General features: G+C 55.5%; 11 protein-coding genes across 11 annotated transcripts; 5 read left to right on the top strand and 6 right to left on the bottom strand.

Annotated features, from left to right (window-relative positions):
* Positions 1-37: 37 nt before the first annotated feature.
* On the bottom strand, positions 38-1,190 carry L969DRAFT_91596 (uncharacterized protein; the record flags this gene model as incomplete). The annotated part of the gene is made up of 3 exons (XM_014715279.1): positions 38-708; positions 762-857; positions 923-1,190. 3 exons carry the CDS (start codon positions 1,188-1,190, stop codon positions 38-40), a joined length of 1,035 nt encoding a protein of 344 aa, XP_014570765.1.
* Positions 1,191-1,290: 100 nt separating this feature from the next.
* L969DRAFT_68919 (uncharacterized protein) lies at positions 1,291-3,033 on the bottom strand (the record flags this gene model as incomplete). The annotated part of the gene is made up of 8 exons (XM_014715278.1): positions 1,291-1,490; positions 1,530-1,685; positions 1,743-1,824; positions 1,882-2,228; positions 2,279-2,390; positions 2,451-2,538; positions 2,590-2,702; positions 2,759-3,033. Coding segments are annotated over 8 exons (1,373 nt in total), but the record flags the coding sequence as incomplete, so codon positions are not given.
* Positions 3,034-3,144: 111 nt separating this feature from the next.
* L969DRAFT_80855 (uncharacterized protein) lies at positions 3,145-4,958 on the top strand (the record flags this gene model as incomplete). The annotated part of the gene is made up of 3 exons (XM_014715277.1): positions 3,145-3,294; positions 3,340-4,681; positions 4,729-4,958. 3 exons carry the CDS (start codon positions 3,145-3,147, stop codon positions 4,956-4,958), a joined length of 1,722 nt encoding a protein of 573 aa, XP_014570763.1.
* A 53-nt stretch (positions 4,959-5,011) lies between these two features.
* L969DRAFT_91593 (uncharacterized protein) lies at positions 5,012-5,803 on the bottom strand (the record flags this gene model as incomplete). Its single annotated transcript, XM_014715276.1, has 1 exon — positions 5,012-5,803. The coding sequence occupies one exon, from the start codon at positions 5,801-5,803 to the stop codon at positions 5,012-5,014; it is 792 nt and encodes a 263-aa protein (XP_014570762.1).
* Positions 5,804-5,965: 162 nt separating this feature from the next.
* On the top strand, positions 5,966-7,114 carry L969DRAFT_91592 (uncharacterized protein; the record flags this gene model as incomplete). The annotated part of the gene is made up of 1 exon (XM_014715275.1): positions 5,966-7,114. One exon carries the CDS (start codon positions 5,966-5,968, stop codon positions 7,112-7,114), a length of 1,149 nt encoding a protein of 382 aa, XP_014570761.1.
* A 1-nt stretch (position 7,115) lies between these two features.
* On the bottom strand, positions 7,116-8,493 carry L969DRAFT_14334 (glycosyltransferase family 49 protein; the record flags this gene model as incomplete). The annotated part of the gene is made up of 2 exons (XM_014714881.1): positions 7,116-8,278; positions 8,325-8,493. 2 exons carry the CDS (start codon positions 8,491-8,493, stop codon positions 7,116-7,118), a joined length of 1,332 nt encoding a protein of 443 aa, XP_014570367.1.
* Positions 8,494-8,575: 82 nt separating this feature from the next.
* L969DRAFT_43240 (uncharacterized protein) lies at positions 8,576-9,441 on the top strand (the record flags this gene model as incomplete). The annotated part of the gene is made up of 5 exons (XM_014715274.1): positions 8,576-8,805; positions 8,890-8,969; positions 9,023-9,113; positions 9,164-9,296; positions 9,343-9,441. The coding sequence occupies 5 exons, from the start codon at positions 8,576-8,578 to the stop codon at positions 9,439-9,441; spliced, it is 633 nt and encodes a 210-aa protein (XP_014570760.1).
* Positions 9,364-13,075, bottom strand: L969DRAFT_84004 (uncharacterized protein). Its single transcript, XM_014715273.1, has 12 exons — positions 12,851-13,075; positions 12,775-12,795; positions 12,685-12,718; positions 12,546-12,628; positions 12,420-12,490; positions 12,270-12,365; positions 12,123-12,222; positions 10,796-12,063; positions 10,541-10,749; positions 10,075-10,489; positions 9,681-10,015; positions 9,364-9,634 (listed from the first exon to the last, which is right to left on the bottom strand). Exons 1-12 carry the CDS (start codon positions 12,851-12,853, stop codon positions 9,525-9,527), a joined length of 2,745 nt encoding a protein of 914 aa, XP_014570759.1. The 5' UTR covers positions 12,854-13,075; the 3' UTR covers positions 9,364-9,524.
* Positions 13,076-13,181: 106 nt separating this feature from the next.
* Positions 13,182-16,704, top strand: L969DRAFT_91588 (uncharacterized protein; the record flags this gene model as incomplete). Its single annotated transcript, XM_014715272.1, has 11 exons — positions 13,182-13,398; positions 13,455-13,717; positions 13,771-13,849; positions 13,900-14,174; positions 14,218-14,436; positions 14,487-14,537; positions 14,800-15,630; positions 15,675-16,123; positions 16,173-16,189; positions 16,280-16,377; positions 16,522-16,704. 11 exons carry the CDS (start codon positions 13,182-13,184, stop codon positions 16,702-16,704), a joined length of 2,682 nt encoding a protein of 893 aa, XP_014570758.1.
* Positions 16,266-18,400, top strand: L969DRAFT_130373 (uncharacterized protein). Its single transcript, XM_014715271.1, has 3 exons — positions 16,266-17,546; positions 17,597-17,726; positions 17,782-18,400. Exons 1-3 carry the CDS (start codon positions 16,762-16,764, stop codon positions 18,346-18,348), a joined length of 1,482 nt encoding a protein of 493 aa, XP_014570757.1. The 5' UTR covers positions 16,266-16,761; the 3' UTR covers positions 18,349-18,400.
* Positions 18,400-21,477, bottom strand: L969DRAFT_129982 (carbohydrate-binding module family 48 protein). The gene is made up of 3 exons (XM_014715270.1): positions 19,356-21,477; positions 19,160-19,301; positions 18,400-19,108 (listed from the first exon to the last, which is right to left on the bottom strand). Exons 1-3 carry the CDS (start codon positions 21,284-21,286, stop codon positions 18,452-18,454), a joined length of 2,730 nt encoding a protein of 909 aa, XP_014570756.1. The 5' UTR covers positions 21,287-21,477; the 3' UTR covers positions 18,400-18,451.
* Positions 21,478-21,655: the final 178 nt, after the last annotated feature.

The raw sequence follows: 21,655 nt of genomic DNA, 5'->3' as shown, positions 1-21,655 counted from the left end.
GCATACATGCATCCCGTCCATAATCCACGGCGCGCTTCTACAGTGCCGAGAACAGGTATTCGATCGCAGCCTGGACGTTGCCGCCTGTTGCCATCAGTGCGCGGATGTTGCGCTGGGCGTCGTGGAAGCCCATCTCGGAAAGCTGGCGCAGTTGTCCCTCGAAGCGTTCCTCGGGAGGGCGCGTGTCAGTGGGGGCGGCAGGTGCGCCAGACCCGAAAGCGCCCATGCCTGCAAAAGGATTCGCGCCGAGCGCGGCAAAGGGATTCGCGGCCCCAGCTGCTGCGCCTCCCTCCGCACCGGCACCACCTGCCATCATCCTCATCATGTCCTGTAATTGCTGTGCAGAGGGCGGAGCTGCGAGCCCTGTTGATCCCGCAGCAGGTGGAGCGCCAGTGTTTGGAGCAGCAGCGCCTCCGAACATGCCAGGGCCAGCAGCTGAGGGTCCGCCGTTTCGCATCATCTCCATCGAAGCGCGGATAGCGTCGGGTGAAGTCATCATCTGCCTGAACATGGGTGACTGCATGATCTGACGTGCCTGTGGACCGAGTTGCCTCAGTTCTGGCGAGGACTCGATGAGCTGATCGACGACTTCGGGCCGCGATAGCATCGCGTTGAGCTGGTTCTGCATCTCGGGTGATTGCATCATGTTCTGAAGCATGTTGGGGTCGTTTTGGTTGATGCCCATCGAGCTAAAAGGATTGAAGCCTCCTGCACGAGGTTGTAAGATCGTGTACCTGTCATAAAGGACGGCTTTGACTGACCTAGACCGGGATGTGTAGCATTCATGAGGGGTGCCAGTGGGTTGCCTGCCACTTGTTGACCGGCTTGCATCTCGGGTACTTGAGCAGCAGCAGGAGCTACACCCTATCTTGTCAGTAGAGTCCATCAGGCGAGCGCACAAGGGCGCATGCTGATGACGTACGAGGGGCTGCTTTGGGCTGGCTCTTGACCAGATGAACAGTATTGCCGCTCGCTACTTTGTACGTCTGGATGCTCTCTTCGTCCTTCATGATCTTGCCAGAGTAGATGAGTCGCTGTTGCTCAGGCGGACATGGCTTGCTCGCATCTATTTTGACGAGCTCGTCTGCTATTTTCTGCTTGAGCTGGAGTACTGTCGCTCCTGCATCGATGGTGATGGGCAACTTTGTGTCGCCTGGCGCTCTGATGGTGATGCTGATCTCACTTGCCATCCTACCAAGGTGAATGACGCAGCAACACGTCGGGCGCGTGCGATGGCCTGCAATTTGCCACTCTCGATAGGGCTACAACAACATCTTCGTCACCGTCACTTCATGCAAGAGCCTGCAGCGCGCGCCGCTCGGCAGACGTAGCTTGACACAACCGCATTCTCCAGCGCTGCACATTCTTGCCCTCCAGCTTGGGGACCAGATTGACCGTGAGGACCTCATCAAAGCCTTCGTGCGTCGTCGGCGGCTGGTATGCCTCTCTGAAGGATGTATAGCCTGTCTCGGGCACCAATGATCGCTGTTCTGCATGTCAGACTACGTGAACCATCAGGAGCGAGAGACTTGCATCGCTGTTCGGGACCACGAATGCGCGGAAGAGATTGCAGTGCCATGCTGCAGCGAAGGGCACATCAAAGTTGAGACAGCGCACATTCGCGTTGTGTTGTCGACAGAGGTCGATGTAGTGTGCTCGTGTCTCGATATTGCGATTCGTGTTGTCTGTGCATGCAGCCAGAGAGAGTCAGCAGTCTGCTGATTGTAGAGAGCCTAACGAACCAACGAAACAGGATTTGCCTTCGCGTAGAGAGGACTCGACCAGAGAGATGCACGCGATGCGCGTCTTGAGGGTATCTTGGTTCTGTTACACACCATGTCAGCAAGGGCACGCAGCGTGCCATCCCACGAGCAGACTGACCACGTGGACGTATCCCTTGCTAGCAAAGTGGTCCCTGTAGAGCTGGGTCTTCCCCGAGCCAGGATAGCCGACGGCAACGACGACCTCTGCCACTCTGCCATTCGGTACAAGAGCAGACGACGTGGGCGTCACGCGAGGCATGTCTTGCGTCTCTTTGAGGAAAGCATCGGGGTCGAAGCCAGAGAGCTCGAAAGGCAGCTCGGTCTGATCAAGGAAAAAGGCTTCAGGCGTATGGAATGCAAGAGGAGTGCCTGTCCAGAGACCGAGGTTGTACGCAAACTTGCGATCGCCGTCGGAATGGTCGTTGGCTCGTCCTGCTGCATCGCCTACATAATAGGAGCTTGCATCTGCTTGCAACTTCAAGTCAGCCAGGCTATATGTATGCGAGACGACGGACCATAGACAGGGCGCGGAGCAATGTTTGAGATGGCGACTTGCCACATGCCCTGCAGAGGCTTACGGTGTTGATCCTTTTGAGTTGCAGCAAAGATCAGGAAAGGAATGCCGAGCTACGATCAGCAAACCTCCAGGTTTCAGCTCGAGCATGCCATGAAGCTGGCATGGCCTACATCTTGAGCGACGAGGGGTATCTTGCGTTTCCATACTGCTAATTGATTAGACTTGATAAGTTGATTGGTGAAGATGATGATAGTGTATCTGTGGAGCCTCGATCAGCTCCACTCGATCAGCTCACGCCCAGGCACACACCCCTGCGCGTGAACTTGCTTCAACTTCTTGGGCACAGCTGCATGCCACCACTGCCAATTTGTCTCGTCACCCGAGAACTGTGACCTGCCTCTCGGCCTGATCAGCGTGCCGTCCTGTGTTCCTTCCGCACGTCAGCGCGACGTCGCGCACGCACAACCGCTCGACTCGCCAAGTCAAACATAGCCAGCTTGATGTTGTGCTTGCTATCTGCTTTGGGCAATTTGGCGTCATGTGCAGCACCCTGAAGGCAGCTCTCTGATCCTGTGTGCGTCGCCTCCAGCCATTTGAAGCATGGTTTCCTATCTTTCACAGGAGTGAAGATTGAAAATGCCTTCTTGGCGACCGGCTCGCCAATTGGCTGTCCTATTCGTCTTTTAGATGTGCTAGCGATTGGAGCGGACATGATGAAGGCTGCAGCTCGTCCGAAGCTCACAGAGCGCATGCCATGACACGCCGCGAGGCGACGACGATCGACATTTGGGGCACATCAGTCATTCAAATAGCATTCATTTGATGACCATGAGGCCGAAATTTGGCGACAGCACCGACGAAGCAATGTCGACAAAGAAGAGCATCTTCCGGGGTCCCAATACACAGAACTTCCAGCTCGTACATCGCTCTCAGCGTGACCCATTGATCAACGATGACGACGTACCTGATCGTGTGCTGGCACCCTTCGAACCGCGCAACAGAGCCAACAAGAAAGTATGCTGTCTTGCACGATGACTGACCGAGCTGACAATGCTACAGGGCAAGAGCAAAGGCGACCTAGATGCAGAATTCGGCAATGCCGACAGTGTACGCGCAAACGAAGGCGAAGCGGCACTATACGACATTTTCTACGACGATACAGAGTATGACTACATGCAGCATCTGCGCCCCGTTGGCGGTCTCAGCGCTCAGGAGGAGGACTCGACCTTCTTTGTCGAGGCCCCAAAAGGTCAGCTGGCCAAGCGACAGGCCAAGGGAAAAGGTCGCGCCATCGAGTTGGTCGATGAAGATAAGATTATCTTACCGCCCGACACGCTTGCACCCGAGACCGAAGAGAGGACTTACAGCGAGTTTATGGGTATACCAGATCGACCGTATGGGCTCCAACCTGATCTCGATCCTCGTATAAGGGAAGCGCTCGAAGCGCTAGAGGACGAAGCTTATGTAGATCCGGATCTGGACGAGCAAGAGACGGATTTCTTCGAAGGACTTGTAGCGTCTGGAGAGAAGCAAGGCGGCGAAGATGACGCGGTATGGGAGGATGATCTCGAGGACGGGGGTGAGTTGGAAGAGACGCAATGGGAGGCAGAGATGGCAAAATACAAGACGCCTGCCAGTATGCACGCCGCCGAAAGCGATCTTGGCGACGAAGCAGACAGCGAGGGCGGGGATACTATAGCAGAGCTGAAAGCTGCTTCCGCTCGTCGACCGCCTCGCAAAGCGCCTTCTGCAGCTACAGGCTACAGTATGTCCAGCTCGGCCATGTTCCGCAACAAGGGACTCTCGACGCTCGATGATCAGTTTGACGAGGTCGAAAAGATGTATGCGGACGACTATGACGATTTTGGTGCCCCGGAAAGCTTTGAGGATGCCACCTCGGTGACTTCAGACGATGAGCTGCCGGAAGCACGAGACGACTTTGATGCGGTGATGGACGACTTTCTGTCTCGCTTTCAAGTCTTGGGCGGAAAGTACAAACCAACACTCGAGGGCGAAACGCCCGGAGAGAAACTCGATGTGCTCAGACGAGAGTTCGCCGCGATTGGTGATGACACGGACGATCCCATCCGGGATCGACAACAACAGAAGGATCGCATTCTGGCCGCTGCAGAGAGACAGGCGCGCGAGAAACGCAAGAATGCTTCGGAGCCTGTGATTCGGGAGGAAAAGTCATACGATACTTGGGATTGCGAGACCGTCCTATCGACCTACTCGAACCTTGAGAATCATCCAAAGATTATCAGGATCCGCAATCAGTTTGCTACAAAGACACAAGCGCCCGTTGCTCAGATTAGGATCGATGAAAAGACTGGCTTCCCTGCCGTACAGAATGGCAGGCAAGAAGAGGAGTCTTCGGGCAGTGATACCGAAGATGGCTCACGTACGTCTCTTTGCTGACGCACGGACTGGGCTGACGAGATGCTGCAGTGGTGCGTGAAACGGTGGCACGACCGAAAGGAGAGTCAAAGGAAGAACGTAAGGCTCGAAAGGCAGCTGTGAAAGCCGAGCGACAAACTCGCAGAGTGGAGAAGAAGCAGAACAGTCTGGCATTCGATCAGGAGCGCAAGAAGCAGAAGAGGAAGCTCGCCTCGCAAAAGGTCTCGGCGGCAGATGTCAGCGGACCGGGTGGCCGTACGACGACGATCAATCTATCGTAGCAATATAGACAACATGTACACGGCATTGGTCTCTGTTGTGATGATGTACAAGATTACTCTCTAGAGTCATTGAGATGCTTCATAACGCCGTCCAGTCGAGCTCTGGCAGTCTCGCGCAGTTTTGTGTAGATGAGCACTTGCTGAGCTTGTGTAAGACTTGGCCGAGCTGTCACATCTGCGTCCGACGCAACCTGGGTGTCTGCAAGGGGCCGAACAGATGTAAAGGTACGCTTGGGGTCCCACGCTGCGTCTAGATTGGCGGAGGTCGTAAGCGGATGCGGCAAATCGTCCAATGCGGCCTCTACAGCACTGGCCGCCCGATACTCGTTCGTCCAGGTCGCGCTCTGATCATGAGCAGGAGTGGGCTGTAAAGCACAGGCAATCGCTTCTGCTTCGTCCAGCGATGGTATACTGCTGACATAGGCGGATGCGCTCATGGCAGGCGTGTCTGAACTCGCGCGAGCAACATGCAGATAGGTTTCATACTCGGGATTCCACCGAGTATCGCCACTGCTTGCCTGGTCTGTGCTGTCAGCAAGCTGATCGAAAGGGTGAGAATGGTGACTGAATGCGGAGTCTGTCGGGTGTGGTGCTGGTCGCATGGGAACGCATTCGGGATTGGCAGATCGCCACAGATCACTCTTGTATTCGACGGCTAGGCTGCCATTGTTGGACTTGTCGGCCTGGCGAAAGGTTCCACTGTGCGGCTGAGGGACAGACTGATACTTATACGTGTGAGAGCCGGAGGATGAACCGTTTGTGAGATCGGCTTTGCCAACGACGTTGTCACGGAGCAAATGCCGAGTCAGATCCTGGAGCGGCCTTCGATCATCCGAGCACGACATCGTCGCTGGCTCTTGCTCAGTGGTCAACCTCACTGTCTGTCATCGCCATGCTGCTGTGCTTGTCATCTTGTCAGTCTTGTTGCCACTGACATTCGACATTGCCGTCGCGCGAACGAGACGAATGACACGACGACATTGGCCTCGGGCGCCCGAGCCTGCTCGATGCCCCAGAAGCTCGCAGCAGCAGGCAGCAATGCTAAAGGCCAGCTGGGCATCGGTCCGACGCAAGACGCTCACCAGTTCATCTTCGCTCAGTTCTTGCAACCTGACGGTGTCATCAAGGTACTTCCTCAAGGTCATCGGATCAAGAGGCTCGCTTCAGGCGCAAATTGTACGCTTTGCTTGATCACAGTACGAGATGGCAAGTCTCAGCTCTGGGCTGCTGGCGATGGCGCAAGAGGACAGCTGGGAGAGCCAAAGCGAGAGCTGCATTCGTTCGCTCAGCTCGATATACGCCATCCTTGCCTTGATCAACCAGATGCTCAGATTGTCGATGTAGCGGCAAGCTGGGATACGTCCTTTCTCGTCGTGCGCAGACCCAAGAGCAAGGACAGAGTGCTCGCGATGGGCGGAAACGACTTTGGCGAGCTCGGTCGTCCTGCATGCGACAATATATTGACCGAAGTTGTCTTACCCGGCCATGTGGAGCGTATCGAGCAGATCGTGGCAGGAGTCCGTCATGTGCTCGTCAGAGCCTCCGATGGTCGAGTATTCGGCTGGGGAGCTGCACGCAAAGGCCAACTCGGGTCAGATGAGGCATCAAAGGGCGTATCTCTGCCTGTCGCATTAGACCTGTCTGGCCGGTGTACAGACGTCGCCGCCGGTAACAACCACAGTATCTGCATTGTCGATAACGCCAAAGGCACGCCGCACATCACTGTGTTCGGCACTCTTGCAGCCTTGCCAGATACGCTTGCGCCAGACGTTGTGCGCATATACAGCACCTGGACAGCAGCGCTTGCATTGACCAGCTCGCATCAGGTCCTCGGCTGGGGCTCTGATTTCGCTCATCAGCTCGGGCGTTCGAACAAAGAAGCTGTTGCATGCGTCGAGCTCGAGCACAGCGGCCTCGAGAGCATCAGCGAGTTGACTTGCGGCAGCGCCCACTGCCTCGTCCTCGGCCAAACACACTCGAGCCCGCAAGTTTGGGGGTTTGGCTGGAATGAGCATGGCAATCTCGGGCTCAACGATGGCTTGAGCAGTATCGCCATAGCCCGTCAAGTCTGGCCCGCAGGCGGAGACGCGGTTGGCAACGCTGTCAAGGTGTTCGCTGGCAACGCCACTAGCTTCATAGTCATCGAGACGTTTTAAATCAGCAGATCAGTCCGCCTAGACCTCTTCGCCCGACATGGCGATGGACAAAAGCCCGCAGACTGCCTCGCCAACGTCGCATCAGATCCTCGCGAGAGCCGAAAGTCGCCTTGAGCTCAGGCATGAAGCCTTCGAAATAACGAAAGCGAGTCTTGTCGCTTTGTGCAGACGAAAAGTGCAGCTTTGCAGACTTTTTAGCTGCCGATGGCGACTTGCTCTGCAAGAGACGCCGCAAATGACGATCCATTGGCCACAGCTCGTCCTCATCGACAGATTCGAGACCGCCCATACGTTTGACTTTGGGTGGATGGATCAGCCATGCACCGCGTAGGACAGTAAATCTGAAGCCCAGAGCTGCTAGCAGGAGCGCGTGACTTTGCTTATCACCGCCTTGATCCGTGAAGCGCTCGTCATATAACAGATGAGAATGCTTCTCGAGAAGGTAGTATGGCTCCCATTCTGGCTCGAAGCCGACGCTGTATGACCATGCAGAGATCGGCGAGTCTTCATATGCTTGCGTCTTGATCAGCCTGTGAGGTGCAGTCGGGCCGTGACCAATGGTCGGATCTGTTAATGAAAGCAATGCCGGTCTTGCACCGAGGTGTGCCTTAAGCTCGTCTTGCGAGGAAGCGAACTGAGTTGCTCCTGGCGAAGCAACAAAACAAGGTATGACGATGGCGTGTTTGATGATCATTCGTGGGTCGTGTGCAGACGGCCAGGCTGTTATCTTGCTATCTAACAAAGGCAGTCCGTGTCTCGTAATGATCTCGTGCATATTGGGTGATGGAACAAAGTCTGCGTCAGTCATGAGTACATATGCTGCTGGCGCGACCGAGATTGCCAAGTTGCGTAAGCGATTTATTGGGTATCGAAGTCGGTGTAATAAGCTTGCTTCGTCAGGCGCGTAGCTCGGTCTGACGATCGTGATCGTGACGTTCTCCCAGGCGGTCTTCTGCTCGTTCCGAAAGAATTCGACCAGATCGAGCTCGTCAGTCTGCTGAGTCAGATAGACTGAGATTGAAATGCTACCAGCCCATCGTGAGACAACAGAGACGCCGTATGCTTTCAAACGATCCATCGTCATGTGGCTGACTAGCGTGACGCGCGGCGCTTCGTATGTGGGCACGAGTGCAGGCATGACGAGCGTGTGGGACGCATGTGTATCTGTAGGTCCGTCAGTTTGGCGCAGGATGATCTGCACTACACTGACCCAGGTGCCGCAAGCTTAGAATACCTCGTAGTATTTCTCTTCTGAGCGTTCCTTTACTGGCCAGAGTGCAATGCTCGCCTTCGCACGCGCCGTGTCCAACGTCAATCGATGTCATTTCATGACCACTGAGCGTGAGTACAAAGCCAGCCTGAAGGTCTATGAACGTCATCGGTCCTTGTGTGTCCGTCCATAGCTGAACAACGGCAGCGGTCGCCTCTATACTTTGTACGCTCCCCGTAGCGTAGCGCAATATGGCAACATGCAGCGGCGCATTTTCGGGAAAGCGCGGTACAAGCTGGGCTGGCCGTTCGGTGCGGGATCTGATCAGAAGGCGCCAAAGCACGACTGCCGCAAGTAGAGGTACAAGCACGCGCGAGACTAGCCGTCGGACAGGTCTGCGTCGGACCGTCAGACCCGGCAAGCGCTGGGAGCACATCTTTGTGGATGCACATCAGTCACGAGCATTTCTGGCTGATCTTAGGTCTGCCATAGCTGAGATAGATCTCGTCACAAAGAGTTCGAGAAGAGCCTGACGCTTGACGTAACGCGCGCGCTCTTTCGATAGACAGCGCTCCAAACAGCCAGCCAGGTCTAGTGTCCAAGATCTGATGGCAACGCAAGCAAAAGCTCGTCCGTCTGACCAGGGTCAGTAGCATGAAAGGGCACCCCGAAACCAACGCTGATGAGCCTACCTGCAGAGCTCACGGCCGAGTACAACGCACGTCGAAGTGCCATACAGGCCCTCGTTGCCAAACTCAACGAGCTACAATCAGAAGGAGACGAGTACGCGTGCGTCTCGCTACAGATCTGTATGGCACAGATCTCAGACAGGCCTACAGTGCCGTGATTGACACGCTTACGGCGGCAAAGGCGAAAGATGCAGACCGTAAATGCTTTCGTATGATCCACGGCGTGCTCGTCGAGCGGACTGTCAAAGATGTCTTGCCCGCCCTCGAGACAAACTTCAGTGGGGTGCGCATGCCAATTTGCATCATGACACAGGCTCACGAGGATACAGATTCGAGAGATACTACAGAGTTTGGCAGCGCAGTACAAAAAGCAAGAAGAGGACTTTCAGCGATGGCAGAAGACGTACAATATCCGAGTCGTCAACTGAGTCGTCATGTACTGTACCATCATCGAGGAGCAATGCAGTGTGCACGCTCTTGCATGAACAGAGAGTCACGTTTTGGGGGGGCATTACACAAAATTGTCATCCGCGTCGAGATCCTCAATCGCATCTAGCTTGATAGACGGGGCCGCATGCGCATAGCCATTCCCTTCGTTAGAGTCTGCAAACGAGCCCAGCACTGCGCGAAGTCAGCGACGTTGTCAGTCGAATGAGAATAAGCTCACAGTCCGCTTGCTCGGCATAATTTGTCGCGCCGTAATCATATGTCGCATCATTATGAGCATCGTGGTTGAGGTCTAGCCCTGCGAAACGTTCATCGATAGCTTCGTGATGCACGCCGTTCGGCTCTGCATGCGGCTCGCCTGCAGTAAAGTCGATGAGCCCGTTTGTTGTTGCAGAAGAGTGCTGCTTGAGCTCTGCCTCTTTGGCTAAGCTCGCCTCCCAGCCCTCTTCGAATGCTTCTGGGTTCTCTGCTGGATCCGCGATCGCATCCGCCAAGCGTGTCTTTTTCTGCGCGAGCAGGCTAGCCTTCCACGCTTGCGTCGCATGTGGCACTTGACTACAGACATTTTCAGCAGATCAGCAAAAGGACATGATGACCTGCACATGTATGCATACCTCGGTGCAAACGTTCGAGCGAACAGAGATGCTTCTGCAGGTCGCTCTGTCGCAAGTAGCAGACTGACGCAGCCTACGGAATCGCCAAGCTGCAACCGAGACGCGAAAGCAATATTGGTCTGCCCTTTGCCTTCCGCCATCGTCGCAAGCTTCTCGAGACCTGCACTGTCGCCAACAGAAGTGTAGTAGAGTAGCAGAGCCGACAGATCTTTGGCGTTGACGAAGCACTCTTCGGCCAAATGAAACTTCCACGTCGCCAGAGCGCGATCACCGATCGTCCGCCATTTCGCTTCTGAACCCACACTTGGGCTAGAGCGTGCGATGCTGAGAGCGCGCTCGAGGTCGTCTAGCTGTACAGAGAGCTCAAATTGATGGTCGGGATCAGTAGAGACTTCCAGTGCAAGCTCCTTAAGATCTGCAAAGGCGGCCCGATCAGCGGGCTTGCGAGACGTTGAGGGCTACCGACCTTGTGCTTCGAGGAAACGAGCAATACGGTTTCGTTCGTGAGAGGGAATAGAAGGTAACAATTCGTTCGCAGCAGCTTCGTCGCCGCGAAGAATGGCGGTTTGATATTCTATGACGGCGAGCGAGAGACTGTAGGACATGATATTCACGTCTTTGTCGCATAGATACAGCCGATTGTGGCCAGGAAGATAACCCAGTAAGAACATTTGCCTGCATACCGATTAGCATGATCAAATTACACCGGCAGGTCACGCACTGGTCGAAATGAGATATAGTATGAGATTGCGAGCCGACGAGATAGTTGAGACGATTAGCACCGGTTGTGTAGACGAAGCAGTCGCCAATCCATTGGCCTGTGCGGACCACGTCTGCTACCTCGGCGGTCAATTCAAAAGCAGCCTCAACACCATCGTCTGCAGAGGGCGCGCCACTCTCGACGTGGTCAATGTAAGCAGTGCGGTCATAGCGAAGCACGAAGATCGATTCGTCGCCCGCGATCGCGACGTAGTTGCCCGTAGTTGACCATAAGATCTGCTGGGCATCGACCTCTATCCGCCTGACAAGATTCCCATTATCCCAGTCATAAAAGTCGACGAAACCTGATCCCTTGACGCTGAGCAGAGCACCGCCGTAAACCCCAGAGGCAGTGTATCCAATGGTCACAAGACCTGGCCGCTCTTTGAAGTTACGAAAGACTTTAATCTTTGTGTTCGTCTCGCGAACGGCATAAGTGTTCGAATCATTCGCCCAAGCAAAGCCAAGAGCGCTGCCGTAGGACTTGTTGCGCCATGCAAGAGCAGTGTAGATGATGAACTCGCCGTCCCCGCAGACGGTTACGAAACGACCATTGGGACTGTGTTGCAGCGATTGGGCGTAGACCTCGGTGTTGCCTAGCTCTTTGACAGGCACTGCTAATCTCTGACCATCCTGAGCATCCTCGCCTTGGTTCTGAATATGTGCGATGAGGACTTCTGAGTTACGAGCATAGACTACTTTGCCGTTCGAGTCCATGCTGACCGAGGGCTCCTCGCGCCCCAGCTTGACGACGACAGCGCCCTCGTCAAAGCCGAACGCGACATCATTGCGCTTCTTGCCATACGCAACACACCAAGCGCGCTCGAGACCGTAATTGAGTGTATTCTCGAGCCGATAAGTAGCAGCATGCCAGATCTTCACCGTGCCGTCTTCTGATCCCGAAATGATGATAGGTAGCGAGGGATGGAAGATGGCGAAGCTGACGTTCGAGGTGTGACCCTCTAAGGTCTGGATGCAAGATTTTGAGTGGTAGTCCCATATTTTGACGAGTCTGTCGTCTCCCGTCGTCACCAGATACGGCTTGTCTCCGCCATGGTAGTATTCCACATAGTTGACGCCCTTGTCATGCGCATCGAGGGTGAAGTTGGCCATAGGCGCGCCGAGGGACCAGACTTTGACGGTGCGGTCGAGGCAAGCGGATGCGAACGTGTTTGAATCTTTCGGATTGAAGGCGATATTCATGATGTAATGAGTGTGACCCTCAAACATCTGTCAATCGAATCAAAATGGTCAGCAATAGACAGCATTGATAGCAATGGTGACCCCACCTGGACGCATTTCCAGTTCTTTTCCCAGTCCCACAGCTTGATGGTCATATCATCGCTGCCTGTAAGAACAAGACTCTGTGTGGGATGCACGGCCAAGCATCTGAAGCGATGTCAGTGAGCACAAGCATGCGGTAAGACGCGACTGACCTGATATAATCCGGATGCGCCTCGAATGCTGCAATCTTTTCCTGCGTATTGTAGTTGAAGATCCGGAGATGGAAGTCGTCAGAGCCGCAGATAAACCTGCGGGCAGCTTGCTTGAGCTTGCATACAAGCACCAGCGCGCGTGAGGCGTACCAGTTCTTGCGAGTGATAAAGCGAACACATCGTACGGGCACTTCTGTGACCTCGAATGTCTTGACGAGCGCCTGTAGAGCCGCGTACGCTCAGCACGTCTACGATGGCAGAACGAGCACGACGTACGCCTGTGTCCGTGTTCCAGATGACAACCCTGCCCGTGTAGAGACCAGCTATGACCCAAGGCTCCGTCGGGTGAAAGTCGATTGCTATTGCGCGCTCCTGCATCAGTACTTGCCCTCCGAACTCGCCAATGGACACGGACATTTGACACGCTCTGAGCGGACGAGCGCCTTGCGCTGCGGGCATGAGCTAGCATGAGCGATTGGCAAGGCATAGATAGGTGACGACGGACCGTGACTTCTAGCAGCATAGGCTGTTTGCAAGTGGAGTAAGTAGCAGTGTGAGATGATCGTGCGATGGAATCTCACCATAGCTGAGTTTGGCCGAGTCTATAGGGCCTTTTGGCCGTTGCGAGGTGAGCCGGCGCTGAGAGCGCGGTATGCAACCTTGACTTTGTCTGTCGGACGAGGCGCGATCTGCAGCCGGTCGGATGCGATGACTCTTTCCTCCTTCCTAGCCCTTCATGAGCCTGATCGCCTACGAATGCCTGCAGTCTGACCGAGGCTCCCTTGCAAGGACTTGTTCGCGGCGCGCCAGGCAAACGCCACGTCGACAATTTCGAGCGCGCCAGTCCTCGGCGCCTGACAAGTCGGTCGGCTTGCTGCTACCTTCATTGGGCCGGATTGGCTTGTTCGGAGGATGTCAACCTCAAAGGCAACGTCACGGACGGCAGAGTTCAAGTCTTGCGTCGAGACGATCAGGCTGAGATCGGCTCACTTGCCATCCGAGCACAAGCAGCGGTTGTTGCCCTCTGGCAGCTCACAGCCAGCGCAACGGACAGAATTCGCACGACAGGCTGCTCAGATCGGCAAAGACATCCAGTCGACGACCGCAAAATTGGGCAAATTAGCTCAACGTACGTTGTTGGCCCTTGAGCAACGAAAGCGCTGACGGCGAACGAACATAATGCAGTGGCCAAGAGGAAGACATTGTTCGATGACAGGCCTGTCGAGATCTCAGAGCTGACGTACATCATCAAGCAAGACATCAACAATCTCAATGCGCAGATTGCAAAGCTGCAGCTCGTTGTTCGGTCCGGTCAGGCTCAAGCTGGCGGGAGCGGCAAAGGCTCGAAACAGGTCGAAGAACATAACAACAACGTCGTCATGATGCTACAGGGAACCTTGGCAAAGACGAGTATGAATTTCAAGGATGTCTTAGAAGTCCGCACTCAGGTATTTCCAGCGCTCGACACGCGCCGCCTAGTATTGACGAGAGCTTCGAGCAGAACATGAAGGCAACAAAGTCACGGACGGAGCAATTCGGGTACTCTACACAGCCAGGACCTTCCGCAGGCCCTGCATCAGGTCAGCACTCGCTCTGTCAGGTCGGCAAAGGCGCTCACTGACGTGGAAAGTTCTCCGTGCTCGCTCCACTGCTGCTTCTACACCGCCTTCTCGTCCAGATTCTCCCCTCTATGCACAAGCGGGAACCGGCACAGCGATAGCGGCACGAAGCGCCACGCCGCTCGGCATGACATCTGCGACGGGCGGATTTGGCGCCCAGGAGAAAGGCAAGGCGAAAGCCGACGGCTCTGCAGATTTCTTAGCGCTCGACATGGGTGGGGGGCCGAGCCAGCAAGGACAGAGTGCAGATGGGCAATACATGCAGATGGAGATGATGGAGCAACAAGTACGCCATCTGGATCAATCCGTATCGGATCATTGATAGGGAGCCGCAGGACAATTACCTCGGGCAGCGCTCGACGGCGATAGAGTCAATAGAGTCCACCATCGCCGAATTAGGGTCCATCTTCTCACAGCTGGCGACAATGGTAGCGCAGCAGGGCGAGACTGTGCAGAGGATAGATGCGGATACGCACGATATCGCGACAAATGTCCAGGGCGCGCAAAGGGAGCTGCTCAAGTATCTCTCATCTGTGCAGTCGAACAGGGTAAGCCTCAATTTGCGTTGCTGGCGTCTATGTGCTGACAGATGGCAAAGTGGCTCATGCTCAAAGTCTTTGGACTCTTGACAGTCTTCTTTCTCATCTTTGTATTGGTCACTTAGACATGCATTACGGGCGTCGTACCGCGCAGAACGCGTAGCGCTTCTTCAGCAATCCGCTGTCAATTGATATTGAAATATCATCGGATTACGCACATCGTCGCCCTGTCTGTCTGAGCGGTCTGCAAGCCATGGCGCCTTCCGCGGATCACGATGTGTCTGAATCGACAAGGCTGTTACCAGACGCTACCACGTATGCTCAGGAAGACGATTTGTGGGTCGCCAGCTCAACTTTGCGCATTTGGAGCAGCTTAGTCATTCTCCTTGCAGATCGCTTGCGGATGCAGTCAAGCGCAATGCTCCAGTACGAGTACGGCTCCTCTCGCTAGATCTACTCAGGGGACTATTGATCGTCCTCATGGCCATCGATCACGCTTCGCTCTTTCTGGGCAACTGGGCGCACGGCGGTGAAACTTATTCCAATCGAGTGACAGAATGGCCGACACCGTTACATTACACATTGAGGACTCTCACACATGCTTGTGCTCCCGGTTTCGTTCTCCTGCTGGGGATAGGCAACGTCTACTTCCTAAAATCACGACTCAGATTACAATGGAAATCGCCGAGACTCATTCGGCACTTCGTCCTGCGGGGCTTTCTGCTTCTCTTTGCAAATCAAGCTCTGACAATTGGCCAGCTGGTCGCTACACGCTTCCAGGTAGTCATGTTTACAACGCCTCTCTGGATGCTTGGCTGGGTCTATGCGCTGTCCGGCATCATTCTGCTCGCCTTGACGCAAAGTGAGGATGCGCTCGCGGCTCGTACAAAGATGACTTTGCGAGGCTGTCAATGGATCGGAGACACATTCCTTGCAGCATCCATCGTTGCTCTACAAGCGATGACTGTTCTCCTTTGCCCCAGTCCAGACATCGCCGTCGGAGATCGATCCTTTTGGTTCTACGCGCTGTTCCAGCCTGTGCCTGCTACATCCGGAGGGGACTGGAGCAAGCTGGCTATCTATCGCTGCGTACTGTTCTACTCGCCAATTGGGTGGCTGTCCTTTGCCCTTTTGGGCCTGCTGTACGGCCGCTGGCTCAGCCGGAAAACGCGCACCGAGTCTTCCATCCTGGCTGTCAACATTGTAAGTCCGAAAATTCATTAGGCAACCTAGCTGATCTCCTGCAGGCTCTCGGCGTCGTTCTTTTCGCGCTGTTCGTTTCGACGCGAGTACTTCGCTGGGGCAATACAAGCGACGGGTTGCTACCTTCTCAGCAAACCCAAACTACTCATCTGCCGTCAGATCACAATCCGTACTACACTTCTGTATTCAGCTTTCTTTACAGCATCAAATATTCGCCAGATGTCGCATACTCATCTCTCTGGATCGGCGTCAATTTCCTGCTCATGGCAGCGTTGTCCCTGATACCCGCCAAAGTAGCAGAGCGGCTGCCGTTAATCGTCTTTGGCCGGACGTCCTTTTTCTTCTTCATTGCGCATATGCTCGTCTTCAGTTACGTGTCGCCAGCGATATGGTCATTCTTGCAACAACCGGTGCGGGGAGGTGCAGGCAAAGTCGCCATCATGTACTTTGGCGGCCTGTTCGGACTCTACTTTGCGTGCAGGTCATATCTCAGGTGAGTCCTGCACGTATCATTCGTCCCATGCTAATGTTTATGAGCTCAGATTCAAGGACAAGACCGGTGCAGACAGTCTTTGGAGATTCTTCTGAGTATGTGTATGCATGTATACTCGCCGCAAGCATCGCCGTTGCTGCCAATGAGCGCGCGCAGTTGAGGGCGCTGGCATCCGCGGCGCGTCGTTCCTTTTTATCGCGCTTTCGACGCGTCGTCGACCAGATCAGCTCTCGGCCAAAGCCAAAGGGAGAACAGTGCGATCGAGAAGCAGACACCTCGCTGAGATCTGACAAGTCGGCCGGGCTGATCCTTCACGGTGACTGGCAAGTCAGACGTGCTGAAAGCCTGCAGCATAGTCGCTGGCGCGCCGCCTTTGTCACGCCTATTGTTCTTTGTAGCGCATCACGGGACGCCACACTTGCATTGATCGCATTCGCACACGCACACGCCCGCACGGCTCGCTACAGCCGGTCTCTTCGCTGAGAATCGTCACGCACGGACCTGTCGACGTTCCATCTCGTCTGCCAGGCGACAACTCTGCACGCTCGAAGCTGAGCCAGCAGGCAGTCAGGCACATCTGACCGAAAAACACACACTCCTTCTATTCCTATATACCATCACTCAATCAGACTGCGATCATGTTCACGCGGATCGTCGTCATCGCTCTGGCAGCTAGCCACGTGGCCCTTTGTTTCGCTAGCTCACTGGATGGCACACGAGCCGACAGTAATCTACAAAGGCGAGTTCATGGCGATGAGCATGACTTGATCCGTCAGCGAGCTCGTCAGCGTCGTCATCGCGTCAACGCCTTTGGCCGTGCGCTTGCGAAGCAAAGGCGTAGTGACCCTCTTCAACAGGACAAACGTAGCCAGCCAGAGATGATCAAACTACAAAAGCGTCAAGGCTTTCCTGACATTGCGGGCATACTCGGCGGCGGCGGTGGCGCGACGACGACGGCGACAGCACAGCCGACGTCCACAGGCAGTTCCGCGAGTCCGACGAGTACCAGCAGTCACGGTGGCTTCTTCGGCGGCATCGATTCTGCCCTGAGCAGTTTCTTTGCCGACTCAACGACCTCGACTGCTTCGCAGACCGTGCCAGCGTCGAGCTCATCGTCATCGTCATCGACCTCGAGCTTGCCGACGACAAGCTCGTCCGTCAGCTCATCGTCTGTCACGACAAGCACGACTAGTCTGGTCACCAGTAGCTCGTCATCCAGCCGGCTAACGCGCACGAGCACCTCTACGCTTGCTTCGTCCACCACAAGCAACTCGCTGTCCATCATCTCGTCCTCGGCAAGTGCGACTGCAACGAGCTCGCCGGACTCGTCAAGCTCGTCATCTCATGCCGGGGTTGGCAAGAAGGCGATCATCATCATTGCAAGCATCGCAGGCAGTATAGCCCTTATCTACATCATTTGGACGTAAGCAAAGCTTAGCTACAAGGCCTGCTTCAAAGCTCACTTTGCAGCAGTATTATTCGCAAGCTCAAGTTCAAGCCGAGCAAGAGGTTCGAAGACCGATACAACTCTGTCGATTTCGGACCGAGTAACACAATTGATCACCGCTCGGACTCTGATCACAGCCAAGATCTTGACGAAAAGGTGCGTCATCTTTCCTCCGCCCTAAGGTAGACTGATGCTTTGACGATGCGCACAGCTCGCATATGGTGCGGGCGCAATACCTTCGTCGCGATCATTCAACAACCACAGTCATGGTGGCTCGATGGGAAGTCTACAGGCTCCCACTGGCCTTCGACAGCAGCACTCGCCACGAGAAGAGCTCAACGACATCCTGCCCTCTTTGCCGCCCACAGATCTCTCATCGCAAGCGGGCACGATCAAGCGCAAGTCGCCACCGTCATTCAATGACAATGTCAACATGTCTGCGCTCGGTCGTACCAATTCCGGACGATCTCTGATGTCCCAGACGCCTTCAATGGCACGCAATGACAACTACATGACCGGCGCACCACTCGCTTTGCCAGGCTCGCAGGATCATTATCAACGAGCGAGCTACCAACCTCAGGATGCCTACTATCAGCAGCAACCGTCTGCTGAGCAGTACTATCAATCCACACACTACGCGCAGCCCTACGCGAGCTACGGACAGCCACAGACGCACGCACAAGGACAGGCATACCCGAATTCGCAGATCCAAGGACAGGCCTACCCACAACAGCAGCAGAGACAGGATCTGCCGGATATCTATGGAGGCTACAACTGATCCCGACACTTCACGACATCCACGTCTCGCGTGCAAGCGAGCCGGCCTTCTTGCGCTTCAGACATTACGCAACTATTCGCATCCCACGCTGTGTGACTGAAAGTTATGTTTCCAATGTATTGCATGTGTAGAAGCTACAAAACACTTGACATTTCGTCCCCCTATTGCACACATCTTGACAGATCAGTGGTGGCGAGCTTCGTCTATGGCTGTGCAGGAAGCATCGCCTGAATGGGCTTGTAGAATACCGTGGTGACGTACTGCAAACGGAATACAAAGTCAGCATAGGAGCAGATGCTGACCCGAGCACGCCTGCCTTTCGTTTGTATCGCTTAGTGATGCCCACACATAGGAGACCCTGTTTGATGGGACTGGCTGCAAGATGATCGATGACGCTGTGATCCGGTTTAGGCAGGATCATCGGATCATCACCGCTGCCTTGAGGAACAAGCGCGGTCGAGTTGAGCACGCCTCGCTCGAGCTGTGCAGGTAACGCAGGTGGCTGCACGAGGGACGGCAAATATCGTTTGTTTATCCTCTCCCTCGCTTGCTCGGGCGTCTCGTCGGTGGGCTCGCCTTGCTGGCTGCTGAGATACTGTTCGATCGCGTCCTCCGCCGCATCCGAAGCCTCGCCGTATGCGATGAGCTCGGGTGGGATATCAGAGCACCAGATGTGCTCTTCTGGATCCTCCTCTTCTTCTGAATCATCCGTCGGCGCAGTGACGACGCGTGGAATACCACGCTGTCCAGACGGGTGTACCTGCCCAGCGGATCAGCTTGCGGCACGGGCCAGGCAAAGGTGTCCACTGACTTGAAGATAATTGATCAAATTGCCGTCTTGATCTGTCGCAGAGGGCAAATTCTTGCTCGTCTTCCATTGCTTGTCTACGATGAACTTGAGACGATGAGGTCCAGGCGGCAGCGATATGAGGGCAGAGAAGTCAGTTGCGTTCCTGTGAATCCTCGAAGATCAGCTTCGAAAGAAGAGCAGACGGGTGGCTACTTGCGATTTCTTGGAAAGTTCGATCTTAGTTTGCCATCGATTGGCAAATGTGCCGGTCACATAGACGCGTTCCGGTCCCTTCTTACTCGCGCCTTCGCCCGTGCCATCCGGGCCGCCTTCGCCTCCTATTCGGTTGCCGGGACGCCAAGTGAGTAGCGTGGGCACGCCTTCTGGACCTGCTCCGAGATCGACAGTAGCGTTCTTGACTGCTTCTGCCGCAGCAGGATTGGCGAGATTGGTGAGCGCAGCGATGGGCGCCGCCGCCGTCATGACGTTGGGCGGTAAGATGGGAATGGGCGAGACAAGCGTAGACTCTTCGGGCGAGATGGCATTGACCATTGCATTCTGATCAAGCCCGGCTAAGCCGGTAAGTTGATCGAGTGTTTGATGCTGTGCGAGCGCCTCGCCTGCGTTGGCACTGTTGACGCGCGATCTCGTCTTTGGACTAGCGTCCAAGGGACGATCGCCTTGCTCATTTGCTGGCTTGCCTGAGCCGTCCTTGGCGAATGCAGATCCGACAAGTGGCAGCGCGATAGGCGGCGGCAAAGCGACGTTGGCAGGAAAGAGGGGCGCAACGATTGTATCTTGAGGCACTTGCAGAGGCGGCAGTTGGGTCATATTGAACGCATTGAGCTGGTTGGAATCGATCTCCGCAGAGACCTGGGGTGGAGAAAAGTGCTCGAGGTCGACAGGCTGGCTTTCTTCGTTGGACTCGTCGTAAGCAGACGCGATGGCTTTGGGCGTGCCCGACATGGGCGACAAGACAGCGTTACCCGAAGATGGATCCCGAGAAAGTGGCTGTGATGTCATGCCGGTCTCAAGGGAGTCTCTGCCATTCTCTGAGGAGCTGGCTGCTTGGCTTGGCGCCGATGCATCGTCAGACTCAGTCGATGGTCTCGATTGGCCATCGATGTACCGGTCGTATGTATAGCCAAGCGGAGGCGGCAAGAGGGAGCTAGTGGAAGAGGCGGCAGCGCCGAGCTCGTGATCGTTATGATGGACGAACGATGTCTGGGTCGAGGCTGTCGACTTTGCAAACTCGATCCCTGGCCCTGCCCGATTGGTGGGCGAGGTACCCTGTTGCTGTTGTGATACAGAGAGCGATGAGTCCGAGGGTGACCTGAAGCCCGACTGGGAGCTGCCCGGTCGGGGCTCGGGCAGATGACTGGGGGAGGAGGAATTGGGCGAGTTCTGATGCTGCGTGCCAATGATGTTGCTGCTCGCTGCACTGGCCGCGCTAGCGGTCCTCTCTCTCGTCCCGCTCCCACTCGAACGCTTCTGTGAGAGTGACCTTCGCCAGCGCGAGGGGCCAGGTTCGCTGCTGGTCTGAAGATCGCTTTCGTCATCGAGAGCGCCCGCAGGCGCAGAGAGTGTTTGACCCATCGAAGCAGGGCCTGCGTTCCCGCGCTGATAGAATGCGTTCTGTATCCTCCTCGAGGCAGATTCGCCGGTCGGTGACAGCGATGACGCAGAAGGCCCGAGTAGAGCCGGGTCGAGGTCGGGCAAGGCGATCGATTTTCGGCGTCCGTCTTGAGTGAGCGCTTTGACTCTGCTTTGCCCGCTAGCGCTGCTCCCGCTACTCAACCCTGTCAGACGAGACGACTGACGATGAGGGCGATTGAGAGAGGTGATCGTGTGAGTCGAGCTCGTCGAGGAGGAAGGATTGCGGTCCAGAGGGGGTCGCTCCTCGCTCGTCCTCCTCCGAGTTTGGACCCTCTCGTCCTCGTCTTCTTCCTCCTGGGTCGAAAGACTGCTGTTGCTGTTGTTGCTGTGCTGGCTCCGTCGGGAGGCCTGAGAAGGAGAATCGTGTCGTTGCCTGGCGCTGGACGAAGGGCTCCTTCTGCTTCGGCGCTCTGATCGCTGGTGAGTGAAGCCAGCCTGCTGTACTGGCGAAGTAGGACCTGCCGATGGCGGCGCAGACTGTTGCTGGCCCATGCTGAGCTATCGGTCGCCTTGGCAGCTGTCTCCTCGTCGACGTCGTAGTCCGAGCGCCTTTCAGCTGACCGCTCAGGTCGGGCGTACAGCTAAGCTCGCAGGATGGCAGGACGGGACAGGCGCTCGTTGCTGATCCGCTGCAGCTCTCTGCGAGTGATCTGGCTGAGCTGCGTCTGTTTCGTTGCCTTCTCTGAGGGGAACTCGTCAATTTCAGCGGAGCACCCAATCGACAATCACTCCCTCAACCTGACACCACCCTCGCTGCTCAGGACAGCAGCAGACAGCAGTCAGACTCGACGAGGGTGGCACTTGCTCCTGTTCGGCATCGACCGCCAAGTGAGCTGAGGCTCCGTCGAGTCAGACTTTGCA

Source organism: Mixia osmundae (assembly GCF_000708205.1).
Source record: "Mixia osmundae IAM 14324 unplaced genomic scaffold scaffold_1, whole genome shotgun sequence".
Lineage (NCBI taxonomy): Eukaryota > Fungi > Basidiomycota > Mixiomycetes > Mixiales > Mixiaceae > Mixia > Mixia osmundae.
Note: the sequence above shows the minus strand (reverse complement) of the source record. Positions and strands in the feature narration are given on the sequence as shown.

Bases quoted from the DNA above. Each gene is read 5' to 3' on its own strand.
- L969DRAFT_129982 (XM_014715270.1), bottom strand. From the start codon at position 21,286: ATGGGCCAGCAACAGTCTGCGCCGCCATCGGCAGGTCCTACTTCGCCA. The intron at 19,302-19,355 runs GCAAGTAGCCAC...GAGGATTCACAG, and splicing joins ATCGAACTTTCCAAGAAATC to GAACGCAACTGACTTCTCTG. The intron at 19,109-19,159 runs GTCAGTGGACAC...TCCGCTGGGCAG, and splicing joins ATTTGATCAATTATCTTCAA to GTACACCCGTCTGGACAGCG.
- L969DRAFT_84004 (XM_014715273.1), bottom strand. The intron at 12,064-12,122 runs GTGGGGTCACCA...TTCGATTGACAG, and splicing joins AGAACTGGAAATGCGTCCAG to ATGTTTGAGGGTCACACTCA. The intron at 10,490-10,540 runs GTCGGTAGCCCT...CCGCCTTTGCAG, and splicing joins TCGTTTCCTCGAAGCACAAG to ATCTTAAGGAGCTTGCACTG.
- L969DRAFT_130373 (XM_014715271.1), top strand. From the start codon at position 16,762: ATGTTCACGCGGATCGTCGTCATCGCTCTGGCAGCTAGCCACGTGGCC. The intron at 17,547-17,596 runs GTAAGCAAAGCT...ACTTTGCAGCAG, and splicing joins CTTATCTACATCATTTGGAC to TATTATTCGCAAGCTCAAGT. The intron at 17,727-17,781 runs GTGCGTCATCTT...CGATGCGCACAG, and splicing joins GCCAAGATCTTGACGAAAAG to CTCGCATATGGTGCGGGCGC.